This window comes from Dipodomys ordii, unplaced genomic scaffold (genome assembly GCF_000151885.1).
Source record: "Dipodomys ordii isolate 6190 unplaced genomic scaffold, Dord_2.0 Scaffold123, whole genome shotgun sequence".
NCBI classification, from domain to species: domain Eukaryota; kingdom Metazoa; phylum Chordata; class Mammalia; order Rodentia; family Heteromyidae; genus Dipodomys; species Dipodomys ordii.
Genome location: NW_012267339.1, coordinates 2,499,541 through 2,516,451, shown reverse-complemented (window position 1 = coordinate 2,516,451; position 16,911 = coordinate 2,499,541). Strand labels below are relative to the sequence as shown.

The 16,911-nt window shown below is 39.1% G+C and overlaps 1 protein-coding gene across 1 annotated transcript in view; it reads right to left on the bottom strand.

The window, feature by feature from the left end:
- Positions 1 to 5,725, bottom strand: part of Gucy1b3 (guanylate cyclase 1, soluble, beta 3) — a 51,196-nt gene extending 45,471 nt beyond the window's left edge. The window contains exons 1-2 of the mRNA XM_013029857.1: positions 5,637 to 5,725; positions 4,970 to 5,043 (exon numbers count right to left, since the gene is read on the bottom strand). Coding sequence (XP_012885311.1) covers positions 4,970 to 5,043; positions 5,637 to 5,639 — 77 coding nt within the window. The 5' untranslated portion in view covers positions 5,640 to 5,725. The remainder of the gene's footprint in view (positions 1 to 4,969; positions 5,044 to 5,636) is intronic.
- Positions 5,726 to 16,911: the final 11,186 nt, after the last annotated feature.

Sequence of the window (16,911 nt, the reverse complement as noted above, 5' to 3'; positions counted from 1 at the left end):
CTGGGGCTGGGCGCTGTCCCTCAGCTCTTCAGCTCAAGGCTAGAGCTCTACCACTTGAGACACAGCACCACTTCCGGCTTTTTTTCTTTTTGCTTATGTGGTGCTGAGGAATCGAACCCAGGACCTCATGCATGCAAGGCAAGCGCTCTACCATTGAGCCACCTTCCTAGCCCCCACTTAGTCATCTTGTAGTGTTGTTGTTGTTGTTTCTTTTATACTAGTTCTTAGGCTTGAACTCAGAGCATCAGTGTTTTGCTCAAGGCTGGCACTCTAATCCTTGAACTCCACTCCATTTCTGGCTTTGGGGTGGTTAGTTGGAGATAAGAGTATATACAGTGGAATTCAATGCCTCCACCAGAAAGAATGACATTGCTCCATTTGTTAGGAAATGGAAAGACTTGGAAAAAATTATATTAAGTAAAGTAAGCCAGGCCCAAAGAAACATAGGTCTCATGGTTCCCTTATTTGCAATAACTAGTATATATCTGAGACAAGCAGAAATGGTAAGATATGTTGATGTTAAGCAAAATGAACCCCAAATTAAGGACTCAAATGTTTTTTTTCTTTCTTGCTATTGTGTCTAACATATTTATAAGATATTTCTTTGTTGCTTTGTATGTCCCTCCCCTACAGTATAACCTCTGTTTTCACTGTATTTGATGTTGGTATAATTTGTACAGGGGAAGGGAAAAAACAAATTGTTTAAATAAGGATACAGGTAGACCCATTGCACCAATGAGATGTACAAGATGTTATGTCAAAATTGAACTTTACAACTTTGGTGGAGGGGGGGATGAGGAGAGAGGACATGGGAAGAGATGGGAAGGGGAAACAAAGGAGGAGACAACAATATTTGTTAAGAAATGCACTCATTATCTTGTCCATGTAATTGTAACCCCTCTGTACGGCATTTTTACAATTAAAAATAAAGAGTATCAAGGACATTCCTGTCTGAGCTGACTTCAAACCACAGTGCTCAGATCTCAGCCTCCTGGGTAGCTAGGATTACAAACATGAGCCACTGGCCCTCAGCCATGTTAGAATTTTTACCTCAGATGAATTTATCTTTATTAACCATATGCTCCTGTTCAGTTAGAAAACCTAAAAATGAACTCAATAATTTCATTCAACATCAACTTTAACCATAGCTGGCTCAGGAAAAACAGATATATCTAAACTAAGTATTTGGATGCTATTTTAATGTGAAGAAATCTAGACTGGGTATTTTCTAAATTGATGATGGATTTTTCACATCATCTAAGAACTGCAATCCTTACAAGGACCAAGAATACTGAAAACTGAAAAGCAATTGACAAAATGAGATTTTAAGTAAAGTCTGGGATCTCTTTATTTCTTCCACTTGGGCTGATATAGTGCAGAAGTGAAAGTGAGTGATAAACAGCTTGCATGGTTTTCCTTGGTCCAGGGGCTAACAATGGTGTTTGGGTACATTTTAATAATTATATAGATAACGAGACAATATTTTTACTTAGCCTACAATACATAGAACATTTTCTACCTTTCACTTTAAGAGAAATTTTCTGTCCCTTGGTCTAGGTAATTTTTTTAAACAAAAATGAAATTAAAGCTCTTGAGAAATTATTGTATTGCCAGTAAGAGGATAAGTGGATACTGAGTTTACTATGAAACATTTTGGCTCCTATCCACTAATAATTTTCTGTCTGGAATCTGTTACTTAGGGTTTTATTTGTCATTAAATGTTTGGCATCTTTCTTAGAAAGGATGGATGGCTATTTCCTACTAAACTAAACAAAAATAAAATGTGTTATGTAACATTTCATAAGCATTCATTTAGATAGATAAACAGAAAGGGAAGATAGAGGAATCTGGTACTTACTGAGGAAAAGACAAAGAATCTTTTCTCACACATTCAATTTATCATCAAATGCTAAAAGTGAAAGTACCTTGGCCCAATGACTAGAGATTACCTCTGGACAGTCAGGCCAAATGGACAGGATGGCTCAGAATTAGGGCAGCAGTCTTTTCAGTTGTACTATCCATCCCCAGACCATGAACATCTCAGCTCTGGAAAGCAAATAGTCTTTCAGCAATCATTTAGCAGTCGCTCAGGAATTCTGGCCTGAAGACCACTGAGTAACTCCAGTCTCCTCAGGACAGAGCTCAACCCTGCTGTCTAGCTCAGATACTAAACTGAATCAAAATTAACCCCTGAATGGCCAACAGTCCTTCCACTAGCAGTGCTGTCATTGCTGACACTTAATCTTTCAAGTAATTTTAAAGGAAGAATATCTCTGTGATCTGTTTCAGTTTTACCAAAAAAAATTCATAAGACTAGAATTATGATCACTTGAACAGTCTAAGAATATTAATGGTGACTCACACCTGTAATCCTAGCTACTTAGCAAGCTGAGATCTGAGGAGAATGGTTTGAAATCAGCTTGGGAAGGAAAGTCCATGAGATTCTTATCTCCAGGTAACCATCAAGAAGCTGAAGTAAAGTTGTAGCTCTAGAGATAGAGTCTTGAGCAAAAACACTAAGAGATAGCACCCAGGCCCTGAGTTCAAGCCTGAGTATGGGCACCCACACACCCCAAAAAAATACTGTTTAGTTAGGACTGGTGACTCGCATCTGCAATCCCAGCTAGTAAAGAATTGGAGGTCAGGAAGATCTCAGGCTAGCACATCTAGCCTAGTTAGTGCAACCCATTTCAACCAATAAGTCAGGTATGGGGCTTCATGTCTAATCTTAAATATGTGAGAGGAATAGTTAATCATGGTCTAAAGCTAGCAAAGATTCCACAACATAATACTCTATCTGAAGGCAGCTAAAGCAAAAGAGTTCTGGTGGTGTGGCTCAAGTGGTAGAGTAATCATCTAGTAAGTAAAAGACTCTTAGTTCAAACTCCAGTAGCAAGAAAATAAGGAAACTAAATTTGGAGCTACTTAAGTTAAATGATACCAATGTTTAAATCAAAATTCATACACACTTTATTAGAATGTGACAATAGTCTCAGCATGCTTTGGTAGTTAAGTTTTCATTGATGGAATTTGTATATTTTTAGATTTTTATCTCCCCTAAGGAAAGTATGTCTAATATAAACAAATTTCTCAATAATTTAGTTTTAAAAGTAATCTATGTAGCATAATTTCATATTTGTGTATTTACCAATTATCTAAATTGATAATGGCCAAGTCAGGCTATCCCTTGGCTTTTTCACTCCAGCCATGGTTTCATTTCTTGATTTTGTGTGTGTGTGTGTGTGTGTGTGTGTGCGCGCACGCGCGTGTGCGTGCATGTGTGTGTGTGTGTGTTAAATTGGAGTTTCACAGACTTTCCTCTCTGGGCTGGCTTGTAATTATGATCTCAGCCTCATGAGTAGCTAGGATTATGGCTATGAGCCACTGGCTCTGAGCTTTGTCAAGCATTTTAAATGTGATTGAATGACATAATGACCACCACAACCGTCATCTTTTATTATGCTCTTGAAATTCTAATCATATTTATTTTTATAGTATATCTATGAGAAATTTGGACATTAAGATCAACAAACATGGGGTTAAGGATGGGTTGCTTACATAAATGCACAAATATGGTGATGTAAAAATAGTGTTGTTTATAAGTTGTACTGTTTACAACTTTGTTTCTACCAGACAAAATAAACAATATAAAGGTTTTAGAAATTTGGAAAGAAAACTTCAGTCTTGAAGTCTCCTAGAGTGCCTAGATTCCCATTTGATGCAATAATTTGCAAAATGCAACTTGTTTGTATGAGATATATAAGCCCTCCATGGGTAACAAAAATGACTCATGGAACACGAAGGAAATTACTGAATGCAACAGGCCCGGAGGAAGGATTCATTGCATTTAGAATCTTTCATGGTTACAAATAATGATAAGCAATCACTGTCATGCTATTGCATAATAAAGCCTGTTAACATTGATTCTTCTTGATTTCCTTAGGAAAAAAATCAGCAAAAAAAAAAGAAAGAAATTACAGTGCACAACAAAATCAGAGCAACTATTAAAAACAATTAAAACTGTCCACCCAAGTAACCCTTCTATCCGCTACATGGACTGTGAGAGTTTGACATGTTTTTGGTATGGTGAGTGAGTGGGATCTCCAGGAGAGGGGGAGGGGGCTGTTTCTGTTAGGAATGCTGAACGCAGAACATGGGAGGGTCCAGAGAGATGCTGTGCTCTGCGTCTTTACAACAGGGTTAGATCCTCAAGTGGGTGTGGTATTTCTGTTCCCACCAGAGCATCAGGCTCAAATTTCCAGACTGAAATTATAGTTGATCCCTCCACCTCAGAACTGCCAGTAGAAAACAAATCAAAAACACTCCCCATCCCCACAGCTCCTCCCACTCACAAGATTTCATGAAGTTAAGCAGAAAAAACTCCAGTTTCACTTGATTTCAGGTTGAATAAATGCATTTGATCACTTGTTCAAGAACTACCCTGAGTGTATTTTAAATATATGAAAAGGTGGGTGCGTCTTTTGTGTCTTTTGATGATGTGTACATCATAAAAAGGTGGGGGGGGCCACGAAGGAACCAGGTCTTCCATTTGTTTGGAAGGCCTCTGTTTAAACCTACGAAATCCCGGAGGTGGCCCTGTGCGTGGGAGCTGAGCATCCCACGGAGCCTGGGAGCCTCGGGGATTCTGGAAGAGCAATTCCCACGCTCTGGCCTGGTCCGGACGCAGCATGGACCCCAAGGGGCTCCTTCGGTGGCTCACCCCCGCGTAGCCCCGCCCCGGTCGGCCCCCCTCTCCGGGTCCCAGCTCCGGAGCGTGGGAGTGCAGCTGCGGCGGGTAGAATCAGGCGGAGGCGACGCGGAGGATGCGCACCCACCAGCCTTTGGGAAGCCGAGGATGCAGCGAGGCTGGGGGCAGGGGGAGGGGATTCCCCAGGGGCCGCCTCACCCTGGGACACAGCCTCCCTCTCCCACGCATGCTACTCCTGGCTGGCTGGAGCAGGTCACTTACTTGATATCTTCCCACACCTCGGGGCCGTAATTGCGGATGACCAGCAGCTCCAAGGCGTGATTCACAAATCCGTACTGCAAGGAAGCGCAGGGAGAGATGGAGCGTCAGGGGCCCGCCGCGGTGGGAGGGGGTCTGGGAGCACGTCGTGGCTCCCCCAACCCGTCCCCTCACCCTCGGGCTGCGCTAGGTTTAGGGCTTAGCATACGCTAAGATGAGTGGATCGCCGAGGGGGACACCTCCTAACCCGGGGCAGATAATGTCACCGTCCACCCCATTCCCACGCCATCTTCTTGGCCCTGCTCACCTGTCCGGGTTTGCTCTGTGGACCGCGCGCGCGGGGACGTGTGCCCGGAGCCTCGCCAGCCTGGGCGCTGGGTCTCCCACGCCCTCTGGGCCTGACCCAGTCCGGAACACCTCGCGCCCGCAGCACCTCCCCTTCCCGAGCACGCAAGGCGGGGGCACCGCACCCGGGACCCCGCTGGGAAGCAGAGGCATGGATCCTTCGGGCTACTAAGGCGGCCGTTCCCACCTGGGTTGCCAGGACCCGGGCTCAGAAAGCGGCCAGCCCTGGCGCCCCCAGGGACCTAGAGTCACCTCTCCGCGCTTCCCGGGGACGGTCAAGATCAGCCCTCCCCAAGGTCTACCCAACCTGCCTGAAATCACTCACCATGGTGTCACAGCCGGAGCCCCACGGGCAGCATCCACGCACAGGCTCGGCCTAGGGACCCTGGCTACCGCCGCGACAACGCAACCGGGCTGGGGAGGCAGCATAGAGCTGTTGGGAGCACCTCAGCCCCCACCCGCCTTGATTGACAGGTCTCTTCAACCAATGGCTAGTCGAGCCACAGGGGCCGGTCGCTGCTTTCCAGTCCTCAACCAATCAGGGTCAGAAGAGGGAAGTAAGCTGCTTTTGGTGCTTTTACTCTCAATGCCTTCCCTCCCCCATCTGGTGACAAGGCCTTCATTTGAGGCCCTAACCAGGAGGACTGGAAGCTCTAGCAATGCTCTTTACATGAATTCCGTTGAAGGGGACAAAGAAACAGGGAAATGCAGTTGTTGTGATCTCACTACACGTATTCTAATGGAGAGATTGAAAGTTCTGTCTTCTGGTGGTGCTCTCTCTCTCTCTCTCTCTCTCTCTGTCATGAAGTCTTTAAAAGAAATATGTCCATGTGATGGTCAGCCTTCTGGTGTTTATCACGTTCTTGAAGACAAACACTTCCTCTGTGGCTTGGTCTTCCAATAGTTTACGGTTAATGGAAAGTTAAAAGTATTGATGAATGTGTTTTACTTTTAGTGAATGAGTCTTCAGCGAGCCAACCGAAATGTTCAGTAACATTTGGGTAGTTTGGCGAGCTACATTGAAGATATCCAACTCTGTCTTTTGTAAAGTATACAGGATCCATGTACATTTTGGGTTTGGAAAGTGACATCAGTCTCTACATCCAAGTCTCTAACCCTCTAGAACTGGTCTTGGTTGTTTCTCCTAGGTAATTGTTGAACTAGAAAAGATGCAGTATGAAATGCGGACTTTTAATTAATCATCCTTCAATCTGTATCTTAACAGGGCAACATATTACTTAAAGCTTGGAGTCTTAGAACAACGAGGTCAGAAGAACAGAGGCACCTGGATTGTAGCTGTTAGGCAGGTTTAACTTCCACACAGTGTAAGGTTGAAAGCAGGGTCAACCTTCTTGATAGGACCTGAGAAGCCAGGATGATGTTCTAAAATATGAATGATTTCTTGTGAGAACATTCTAAATAGGGCTAGAACAAATGTCAAAATAATAACAGTGTATTGCTGCCAGATGTTGTTGAAGGTTACTGGTATTGAAATAAAACAAAGCAATATATAATCTAAAATTTTTCATCAATGATTTTATGATAAAACGAATTATAATAGTTAATATAATGGAACATCTCACTTTATGCAACTATTGAATATGAAGGCATTATTGCTGGGTACCAATAACACATACCACTTACCTAACTACTCTGAAGACTAATATGCATAAGGTTATGGTTTGAGGCCAACCCAGAAAAAAGTTCACAAAAACTTGTCTAGTGAAAATGCATGGATATGCAGATACATACCTGTCATCCAGTTAGCTCTAGAAGCACAAATAGAAGGCCCATAATCCAAGATTATCTGGGTCAAAAACATCAACGACCCTAACCAGAGGATAAAAGGCTAAAGGCATGGCTTAAGGATTATAGCACCTACCTAAGAAACAGAAAGACATGAGTTCAAAATTTAAGCTAACCTTTAATATTAACCTTTTCATTTTCTAAACCACTAAATTTGCACATCACACTACTATGAAGAAGCACAGGATATAAGATACATCATGGTAAATAAATATATATTGTTGTGTAAAGAAAGATATCAAGTAGAATCACCTTCAGTTTTCAAGTCATTCTATAGAATATGCAAGGTGCTAGCTGGGTGAAAAGAAAACATGTACAGCCACATACATTTCTATAAGCACAGCCTGCTGGGTGAAAGTACAACAAAGTGTTGCTATAGCTGTTGGCTGGAGGGATCAAACTTTTGCCTTTTATTCTGTAGCCTCTGAATTTTTTCACTCTCATAGATGTAACAATTTTAAAATGTAAAGAAATATTTTAAGCCATGTTTTTGTCTAACTTTGAACAGCTGTGTACCTATGGTGTCCCATTGGTGCTTTCATATTAGACTTTACCTACCATCCCAGAATTTGCTCTCTGGGGATAAAGGGTGAGGGAAAAACTGAAGAATAAGCATTCTACTAGTCTCTCTTTGTGTCAATCTTTGTTTCTGTCTGTTTCTCTGCCTTTCTGTCATTTTAACATTCACCCTTTCTCCAAAGTCATTTGTCCAATTACTAGTTTTCATTTATTATGCTCTTCCACAAAACAATTTTGCATTTGTAAGTAATTTTCACTATTTTTTGATTATCTCGTATTTATTCTAGAGCTATAGGAAGTTCATGAACCCATTGCTGGCTTTTTACTTGAGCCACAAGATAACACAAAGGATATGACATTCAAGATCAAGAGGCTCCCTCAGGGGGTGATCACCAAGCTTCTACAAATAGCAGATGCATTGTCATACTGCTGACCAAGGACTACAGAAATAATACCATGAAGTGCTTTTGGCCATATTCTTAGAAACAACATATTTCATTATCTTTTGTGTTTCAAGCTGAGGAGAATCAATTGAAGAAAAAAAGGAGCAGCTTAAAGCATGGTTTAGCCAGCTTGAAAGTCAATATTTAACTATTTGGAGATCATCCAATAAATGAAAAACAAATATATGGCAATATAAAATGTCAGCTGAAATAATACAATTTTAGTTAATAAAAATAAATTAGGAGGTTTGATACTAAAACATACTGTGACCACTATTTTCAATTTTCTGAACATGATAACACTTTACATTGAGGATAAAGAAGACATATTTTCGGGTATTAAGCTCTGCTTGCATTCTTTTAAAGCTTTGATGCTCATCCCACTTTTTTCTGTAATGGAAGCAGAGTTTCTATGATGGATGTTTTTGTGGATCAATGAGCTTTTTAATATCAACAATTCCTCAAATAATGATTTACTTTTAACTCATATGCTTGAATACATCTCTCTCAGAGCCTCATTATTGGTTTTTTTTGAAACTCTTTTATAGAGATACACAAAATTTATACCTTTAGGAATTTTTACTAAATGTTACTTGATAGTTAAAATGAAAAGCTCAGAATGCTTCCAAAATAATAGAAGGGTGCATTCTAATATTTGATAATGGAGTAAAAATCATAGATTGGAAAAAAGACAACCTCTTCAACAAATGGTTTTAGGAAACTGGAAATCTGAATGCAGAACAGTGAAACTGGATCTCCATTGGTCACTTTGTACTATATGAATTGAAAAATGGATCCAAGACCTCTTAAATCCATGAAACTACTACAGGAAGGAGGGAGAGAAACAAAACTTCTCTGAGTAATACGTTTCAAGGGCTCAGCAAATCCAAGAAGGAATTAACAAATGAGATTGTATCAAACTAAGAAGTTTCTGAATGGCAAAGGACAGAGTTAACAAGATTAAAAGGAAGTCTACATAATAGGAGATCTTTGCCAGACATATGTCTGACACTGACCTAATAATATCCAGATTATACAAAGAGCCCAAGAAACTCAACTCTTAAAGAATCAATAACCCAATTAATAAATGTTAAATGAGCTAAATAGAGAATTCTCAGAGGCAGAAGTATAAATGATGAACAGACATATGAATAAATATTCAACATCTCCGGCCATAAAAGGAACACAAATCAAAATAACACTGAGATTCCCTCTCACCCCAGTTAAAATACAAATAACAGATGCTGGCACAGATGTAGGTAAAAAGTAACCTATTATACCGTTGGTGGGAATGTGAAATTGTTTAACCACTCAGCAAAGCAGTTTGGAGATGCCTCAAAAATTGAAATATAGAATTACCTTATGATACTATTCTTTGGACATTTATTTAAAAGGTTACAAATTAGGATACAATAAAGCCACCCACACAATCATGTTCATTGTTCCACCATTCACCAGAGCCAAGGTACAGAAACAACCCATATATCCTTCAATGGATGCATGGATCAAGAAAATGTATAATATATACACAATGGAATTTTACCCATTCATTAGGAGGAATGATATTAAACCGGAGGGACTTGGTAAAAATTAGGGTGAGTGAAGTAAGTTAGGCCCAGAAAGACAAAGCTTTCATATATAGAAGCTAGAACTAATATATAAATATACAAGTAAACACAATGAGGCTGTATGCAGTCGTACCCCAATTTATTAACTGATATATAGTATTTTCAGTAGATAATTTGAATAGCATAATTAATTCCCTAGAAAAACTAATTCATAGCCCAACAAAATGACTATCAGGAAACGCACTTGAAAAGTGAATGGAGTGGGTCAAGGGATGGGGTAGGCAAATGAAGAGAGGAAGGCAGGGAAATCATTATCACAACACTTACTGCATATGTATGAAGCTAAATCATTGAAAGGAGGGCTTGGGTTGGGAGGGATGTGCGATAATTATGAAAGGGGTGACATTGATCAAGAAGTATGTACTCATAAATTAATTTGTTGAATGCTAAATGTTTTTTACAACTACTACATGGTAATAAAATAGCTTTATTTCTTAAAAAGAAATAGCCTATTTGAGAGGTTCCCTTAAGGCATACACCCTATTACACCCTATTAGCAATTTTACCATTTCTAACTGAGCACACACACACATTGTGTGTGTGTGTGTGTGTGTGTGTGTGTGTGTGTGCTTGGTTAGACTTTTGAAAATGATATTGAATGTTCTATGAAGCCCATATGAACTTTTTTGTGAAAGTCAGTTTTGTTAAGTACTTTAATTCTCTGTGATTGGTATTTGTTCATATTTCTCATTTTCCACCATTTCTTAAGTAGTTGCTGATCACCTAGCTTGTAAAAATCCCATTAGGTCAGTTTATCTAGACACTCCTTTATCCCTGATGTTTCATCTAGCAACAGATCTCTCACCTTACTTCTTAGTTATACATTCCCACATGCTCACCTTGGACTGGAACCCAATCTTTCTACTCCACTGGAAATCCCATTTCAGTGGTGCCTGTACCTGTCATGGTGATGCTCAATAAAGTTATTGTTACCACACTTTAGCATACAACACTGAGTCATTTTTTCATTAACAGACATTCAACTAGAATGTCCATTAGCTGCACCAACTTTTCACATGCAGATTACTTTCATTTTTGTTTGAAACAAAATTTGAACATAAATAGACGATACAACTATATTATGAATTTTCTAACAAATATAATAGGAATAAAATAATTAAAAGGTCCTCCCCTGAATGGGTGTTCACATATAGTTGCATAAATATGCAATTAGTTGGTGTTAATCGAATGATAAAACCTTAGTAACTTTTATTGGCATACAAAGCAGTACAATTACATTGGATATAATCACTTACATCCTTACAAAATGTGCACATTGCATAGTCATTTAGAATTTATTTCAAAGAATCTTTATCTTTCCAATATTTCCATATGATAAACTCCAAATGGCTCAGAGCATCAGACTTCAAGATAGAAACAAATGTCTTAAGCTACTTTGCTAAGATTCAAAGCTAATAATGATGCTTCACTTGAGAAGCATCAAAACCACATTGAAAAGATTCAAGTGTGAAAAAAAGATTCAAGTATGAAACAGTTTTGATCCAATGAAATGATTTTAATGATATATAGCTGATTTTTAATTGCTTGTAAATAACTTTAGTTATTAATTACTTTTATATTCATTATCACCTTTGGTTTTCTACTAGATAAAAGTGACTGTGCTTGTTTTGCAGTAGGGATCAGATGCCTAGGGACTTTAACAAAGTCACCAAGTGACTTAGTGACTCATTGTAGAACATTGATTCAAAATCTAGCCCTCCTTCTACATACAATTATTTTCCTTCATGCAACTAGAGAATCAGGCGTTGGTATTGGTTCCTTATGGTGCCTAAATGAATAGAAGAGTTCAGAAGAGAAGTCTCTGCCACTTACATAGCTTATTTTAGTTGCATAAATTTGGATGAGAATTCACATTTATTCCTTAAACTTTCTTCTCTGTAAAACAAAAACAGTAAAAACACCGATTTCTATACCTTTTGTAGTGTTTTACAGATGAGTTAACATTTATGAAAATGTTTTATGTGCAGGACATTTTAGTGTTCATTTGATTTGCTATTATTCATTGTATGATTGTTTAAACTACCTGGATCTTCATGTGAGAAACATCATGAAGGAAATATGATTTTCAGTTTTACTCTGAACAAATGACTGAACCTTTCTAACCCTGTTTTCTCTCCTGAAAATAAGGGAATTTGTGGTTTATAGTTAATCATACTGGAGAAGGACATACTACTCTGCTTGTTAATGGTAAACACTTGTCAGATGTGACTTAAGCCATGTGCTTGTGAAATGACTTAAGCCAGGTGCTTGTGAAAACATAATTTATATTTTATCGATGTTGTATTTGCTTAAATCCTTTAGTGACTATGTATGTATGCATATGTGTGCATGTGTATGTGTGAGAAAGAGAGAGACAGGCAGACAGAGACAGAGACAATTCTTTATCTCTTTATTTCACTCCAGCTCTACAGACAGTAGACAAAGTCTACAGAATTAAGAAAGGACAGATGCTGTTCATTATATTATTGCAGGTTAAATAAACAAAAGCTCATCCTGGGGTATGTTTTGATGTTACGGCTACTAAAATTAGCTGAAATTCTCTTATCAGTGTTCCCCTTATTTCTTTGTCTTTGTAATTTGTTATTTTTGTTTGGACTTCTATTAAAAAAAACCTAACAACAAAAATGTTCATTAAAAACTTGGCCAACAGTTTCAAGGAAGCTCAGACCTCAATTGTTTGGCTTGCTATAGGAATAAGTGAGTTTCTCATGTTTGATCCAAGATAAAGCTAATTTTACTGCAGCTATGGATTTTCTCATATGGAAAAAGATAGTGTGAACAGGAATTCTGAGTGATTATTTCAATATCCTAAAGAAATAATAATAGGTATACTGTGCTTGGTTTTGTTGTTGTTGTTGTTGTTTGGTGGTCATGAGGCTTGAAATCTGGGTCTGGGTGCTATTCCTCAGCTCTTCAACTCAAGGCTAGTGTTCTACCACTTGAGCCACAGCACCATTTCTAGTTTTCTGGTGGCTTATTGGAGATAAGAGTCTCACAGACTTTCCTTCCCAGGCTGGCTTTGATCTGTGATCCTCAGATCTCAGCCTCCTGAGTAGTTAGGATTTCAGGTATGAGCCACCAGTGCCCGGCCTACTGTGGTTGTCATAATGATAATCCCCACACCAAGACAATATCCATATTCTGATCTCTAGAGCCAGTGAATCTCACCTTACATGGTAAATGGTTGTAGCAAATGTGATTAACTCAAAGGTATTTAAATTGATATGTAGCAGTTAGACATGTATAATGGGAATAGAGAGATGCAAGCTAAATGGAAAACCTTTCATTCAGTGGAAACATATTAAAAGCCAAATTCTGAGACTGCCTAGAGATTTTGTTAAGGATTAACTACATGTATCCCCCTCAAATTTTTGGAATGAAGCCCCAACTTCTCACAGGAGCTACTTGGCCCTTTGGGAGGTAATTTTATTTAGATGGATATATAAAGGTGAGGATTCTAATACACATAAAAAAGCCAGTCAGTAAGGCTCTCATCAAGACCTGCATCTACCAGCACCATAATCCTGGACTTCACTTTCTCTAGTGGAATACATGTCCTCTCAGTTTAAGTCACCCAGTCTATAAGATTTTTGTGATAGCAGGCTGGGAAGGTGGCTTAGTGGTACAGTGCTTGCCTTGCATGCATGAGGCCCTGGGTTCGATTCCTCAGCTCCATATATGGAGAAAAAGCCGGAAGTGGCATTGTGGCTCAAGTGGTAGAGCGCTAGCCTTGAGCTGAAGAGCTGGGGGACAGCACCCACAGAGTTCAGGCCCCACGACTGACAAAAATAAGATTTGTGATATCAGTCTATCAGTCCAAACTGACTAAGACAAGTCTACAAGTTACATTGGTATGTTAATTTTTCAAGAATGTCAGTAAGAGTTGAAAGTTTTCCCTAATGCCTCCTCTCATAGGATGGCTTTGTCATCATGTGTATCAATCTTTTATTATTCTCCTCCTTATTACACTGCATTTCACTGAGAAAATGACCATAAAGCTAAAGCTTACATACAATATACAAGTCTCATCTCATCCAAAGGTAAATGTTGTTTCTTTCTCTCTCTTTTTGTGAATGTGACTCAATATTTTCATTGTATTTTCTTGGAGTAGTTGTATAAAGAAGTGTCAACTGGGAGAAAACAAGGGAAGGGCGGCATTGTACAAAAAGAAATATACATTTCACCTGACTTATATAACTAAAAGAAGATTTTTACTAGCTATGCATCAGACAAAGTCCTCATATCTAAAATACACTTAGAGCTCAAAACATTAATTCCCTCAAAATAGATTCTCAAAGAAACAATAAACTGATTAATAAATGGGCTAAAGACTTAAAGAGAGATTTCTCAGAAGAAGAAGAATGGGCAAAAGACATATGAAGAAATGTTCAAGATTTAATTTATAAAAAATTGTGAATCATTGAGATTTCACCTCACCCCAGTTAGAATGGCCATTATCAAGAAACCTAACAATAACAGATACTGGTGAGGATGTGGCTAAAAGGTAATGCTACTAAATTGCTGGTGCAATTGCCGGCTACTAATTTGCCGATGCAAACATGCTCAAACGCTCTGGAGAGTGGTATGAAGTTTTTTAAAAATATTAAACATAGATCTTCCCTATTCCCCAGCAATCCCACTCCTGGGCATTTACTCAAATGACCACAAACAAGGCCACACTAAGCTACCAGCACAACTATATTCATTGGAGTATTGTTTACCATAGCAAGATATGGAATCAATGCAGATACCCCTCAGCAGACAAACGGATCACGAAAATGTGGTACATTCCATTACAGAGAATGATATTGTACTACTCATAAGGAAATGGAAAGAGTTGGAAACCTGATTTTTTAAAAATCTTTTGGAGCATATGTTTAAAATGTAGATTCCTGAGCCAGTAACAGGTGCATGCTTATAATCTCAGCTACTGAAGTTACAGAGGTAGGAGGATCACTGTCTCAGTCTTGCCTAGCCAAAAGAAAATAAAGAAGAAAAGATAAAACAAAAATAAAAGATCTTATCTAAAAATAATAAAAGAAAAATGACTGAGAGTGTGCCTAGTTCAAGGAGTTGACTTGAAGTCTCTGTACCCAAATAAGAAAATTACAAGCTCTGGGACAGGGGGTAACCTTGTTATTTTAATTGTTGGATATGTTTGCAGAAATATATCACTTTGACAGGTTCAACTCTTCTTCCAGTAATTTTTCAAAGCAGGTCGCTCACATTTAGTCTACTGTTTTGTTTCTAGGCTAAGTGCAATGCCTATACTTTTGGGCTCCTCTCATTTAATCTCAAGATTGAAAAGTGAGACACGGAGACAGTGAACTCCCTGTGAAAATTTGCCAGAGTCCTAAGTAGGCTGCATCAGTGACAAGAAGATTCTATATAGACTATTTCCACCTTTAGCAGTAAAGAGGTTCACTTAGAGTCAGGCAATTATCGTAGCTACTCAGGAGACTGAGGTCTGAGGATAGAAGTTCAAAGCCATCCCGGGTAGGAAAGTTTGTGAGACTTATATCTGCACTTAATCACCAAAAACCAGGAAGCAGAGTTGTGACTCAAGTTGTGGAATGCTAGCCTTGAGCAAAAAAACTCAGAGACAGTGCCCAGGCCCTGAGTTCAAGTCACACACATACACACACACACACACACACACACACACACACATGAAGATATTTGCTCACTACCTACTTGGCCACACTCCTGTTCTTTGTGCCAAACTTCTGCTTGGAAAAATCTAGCCTCCCTGTGCAATTGGCTGTGTGGGATGTAACCAGAGCACAAAAAGTGATTCCCAAATGAGAATCATCTTCTCTTAAAGAAGTGGGTAAGATGAGAGAGGAATCAGCGTAGGCCCTTTGCAGCCTATACTACAGCCCATGACAGTGGCACTTTTATCCATATTTGTCAGAAAGCAACACTTACTTCCATGACTTTATCAGATAACCACAGCCCTATTTGTTTGTGTATCCTTTGGTGTGCAAAACTCCCAGGTATGTAACTAGTGAGGGCATTTCTTGCCTCTATTCAGGAGCTACAGGGGTCCAGATTGTGCTCTAATAGTTACAGTAAAGGATGGGTAACAGCCCAGAGAATACCATCAGCAGTACAACTGTGGGAGAGTGAAGAAAGAACTTGAAACTCTCTCTATGAGGAATTACATAGGCTGCAGCATGAAAGTTCTTCCTCAGATTCATCCCTTGAGCTGGAGGGATGAATCTTTTTTCTTCTTTTTATCTCTTTTTGGCTGGGATCTTTATGCATGATAGTCACCCCAGGTTTTCTCTTCATGGGATAAAGCAAAAGTTCCTGCAGTTGCCATTAAACCCTAATAAACCTGATGCTTCAGTCCCGTTTGTTCCTCAACAGTTAGTGCATTGGAAAGTTAGTCATCAATGTGATAATATGAGGAGACTTTCATAAGTAAGATATAGTGGGAGGTCCTTGAGTATTGGAGAGGCAGGCTCTAGGAAAAGAGTAGGCTAAATCTCCAAGGACCCTTCTTCTGAAAGAGATTTGTTATAAAATGACCAGCCCTGGCCACAACAGCACTCTAGTTTCTTTTTTGTGGAGCCAGCACTATGCTTTTTAAACTTTCAACTTTGAACAAAGTTAGCTAACTAAACTTTCTTTCTTTATAGTGTTAGCTTAGTGTACATTTTGTTATAACAATGAAAAATAGACTTAAAACCATTGGTACCAACTTAGGGAGTTGTTTCTCTAACTTATACCTGAAAATGTGGTGATGATTTGTTATCAGCTCTTTTTTTTATTGTCTAGGTGATGTACAGAGGGGTTACCATTACGTAAATAAGGTAATAAGAACATTTCTTGTCAAACTTGTTACCCCTTCCTTCATTTTTCTCCTACTTTCCCTTCCCCACTCCCAACCCCCAAGTTGTACAGATCATTTCCAACATATTGTCTCAGAAGAAGGCAAGTAAAAGCCTAAAATACTGTAATCAGAGTGCTGTGAGTTATTCTGGTGAAAGCTCAGAAGATGAAGAGACTATGGAAGAGCTAAAACATCTTAGAAATTGGTCAGCGCTGGTACAGTAGATATGAAAGGCCATGGTATGGAAGTCTCAGATGGAAAAGAAACTTCTATTAGACATAGGAATATCTATTACTTTCATGTTTCAAGTAAGCTAGGAAAGTTTTGATGAAATGTTCAGAATGG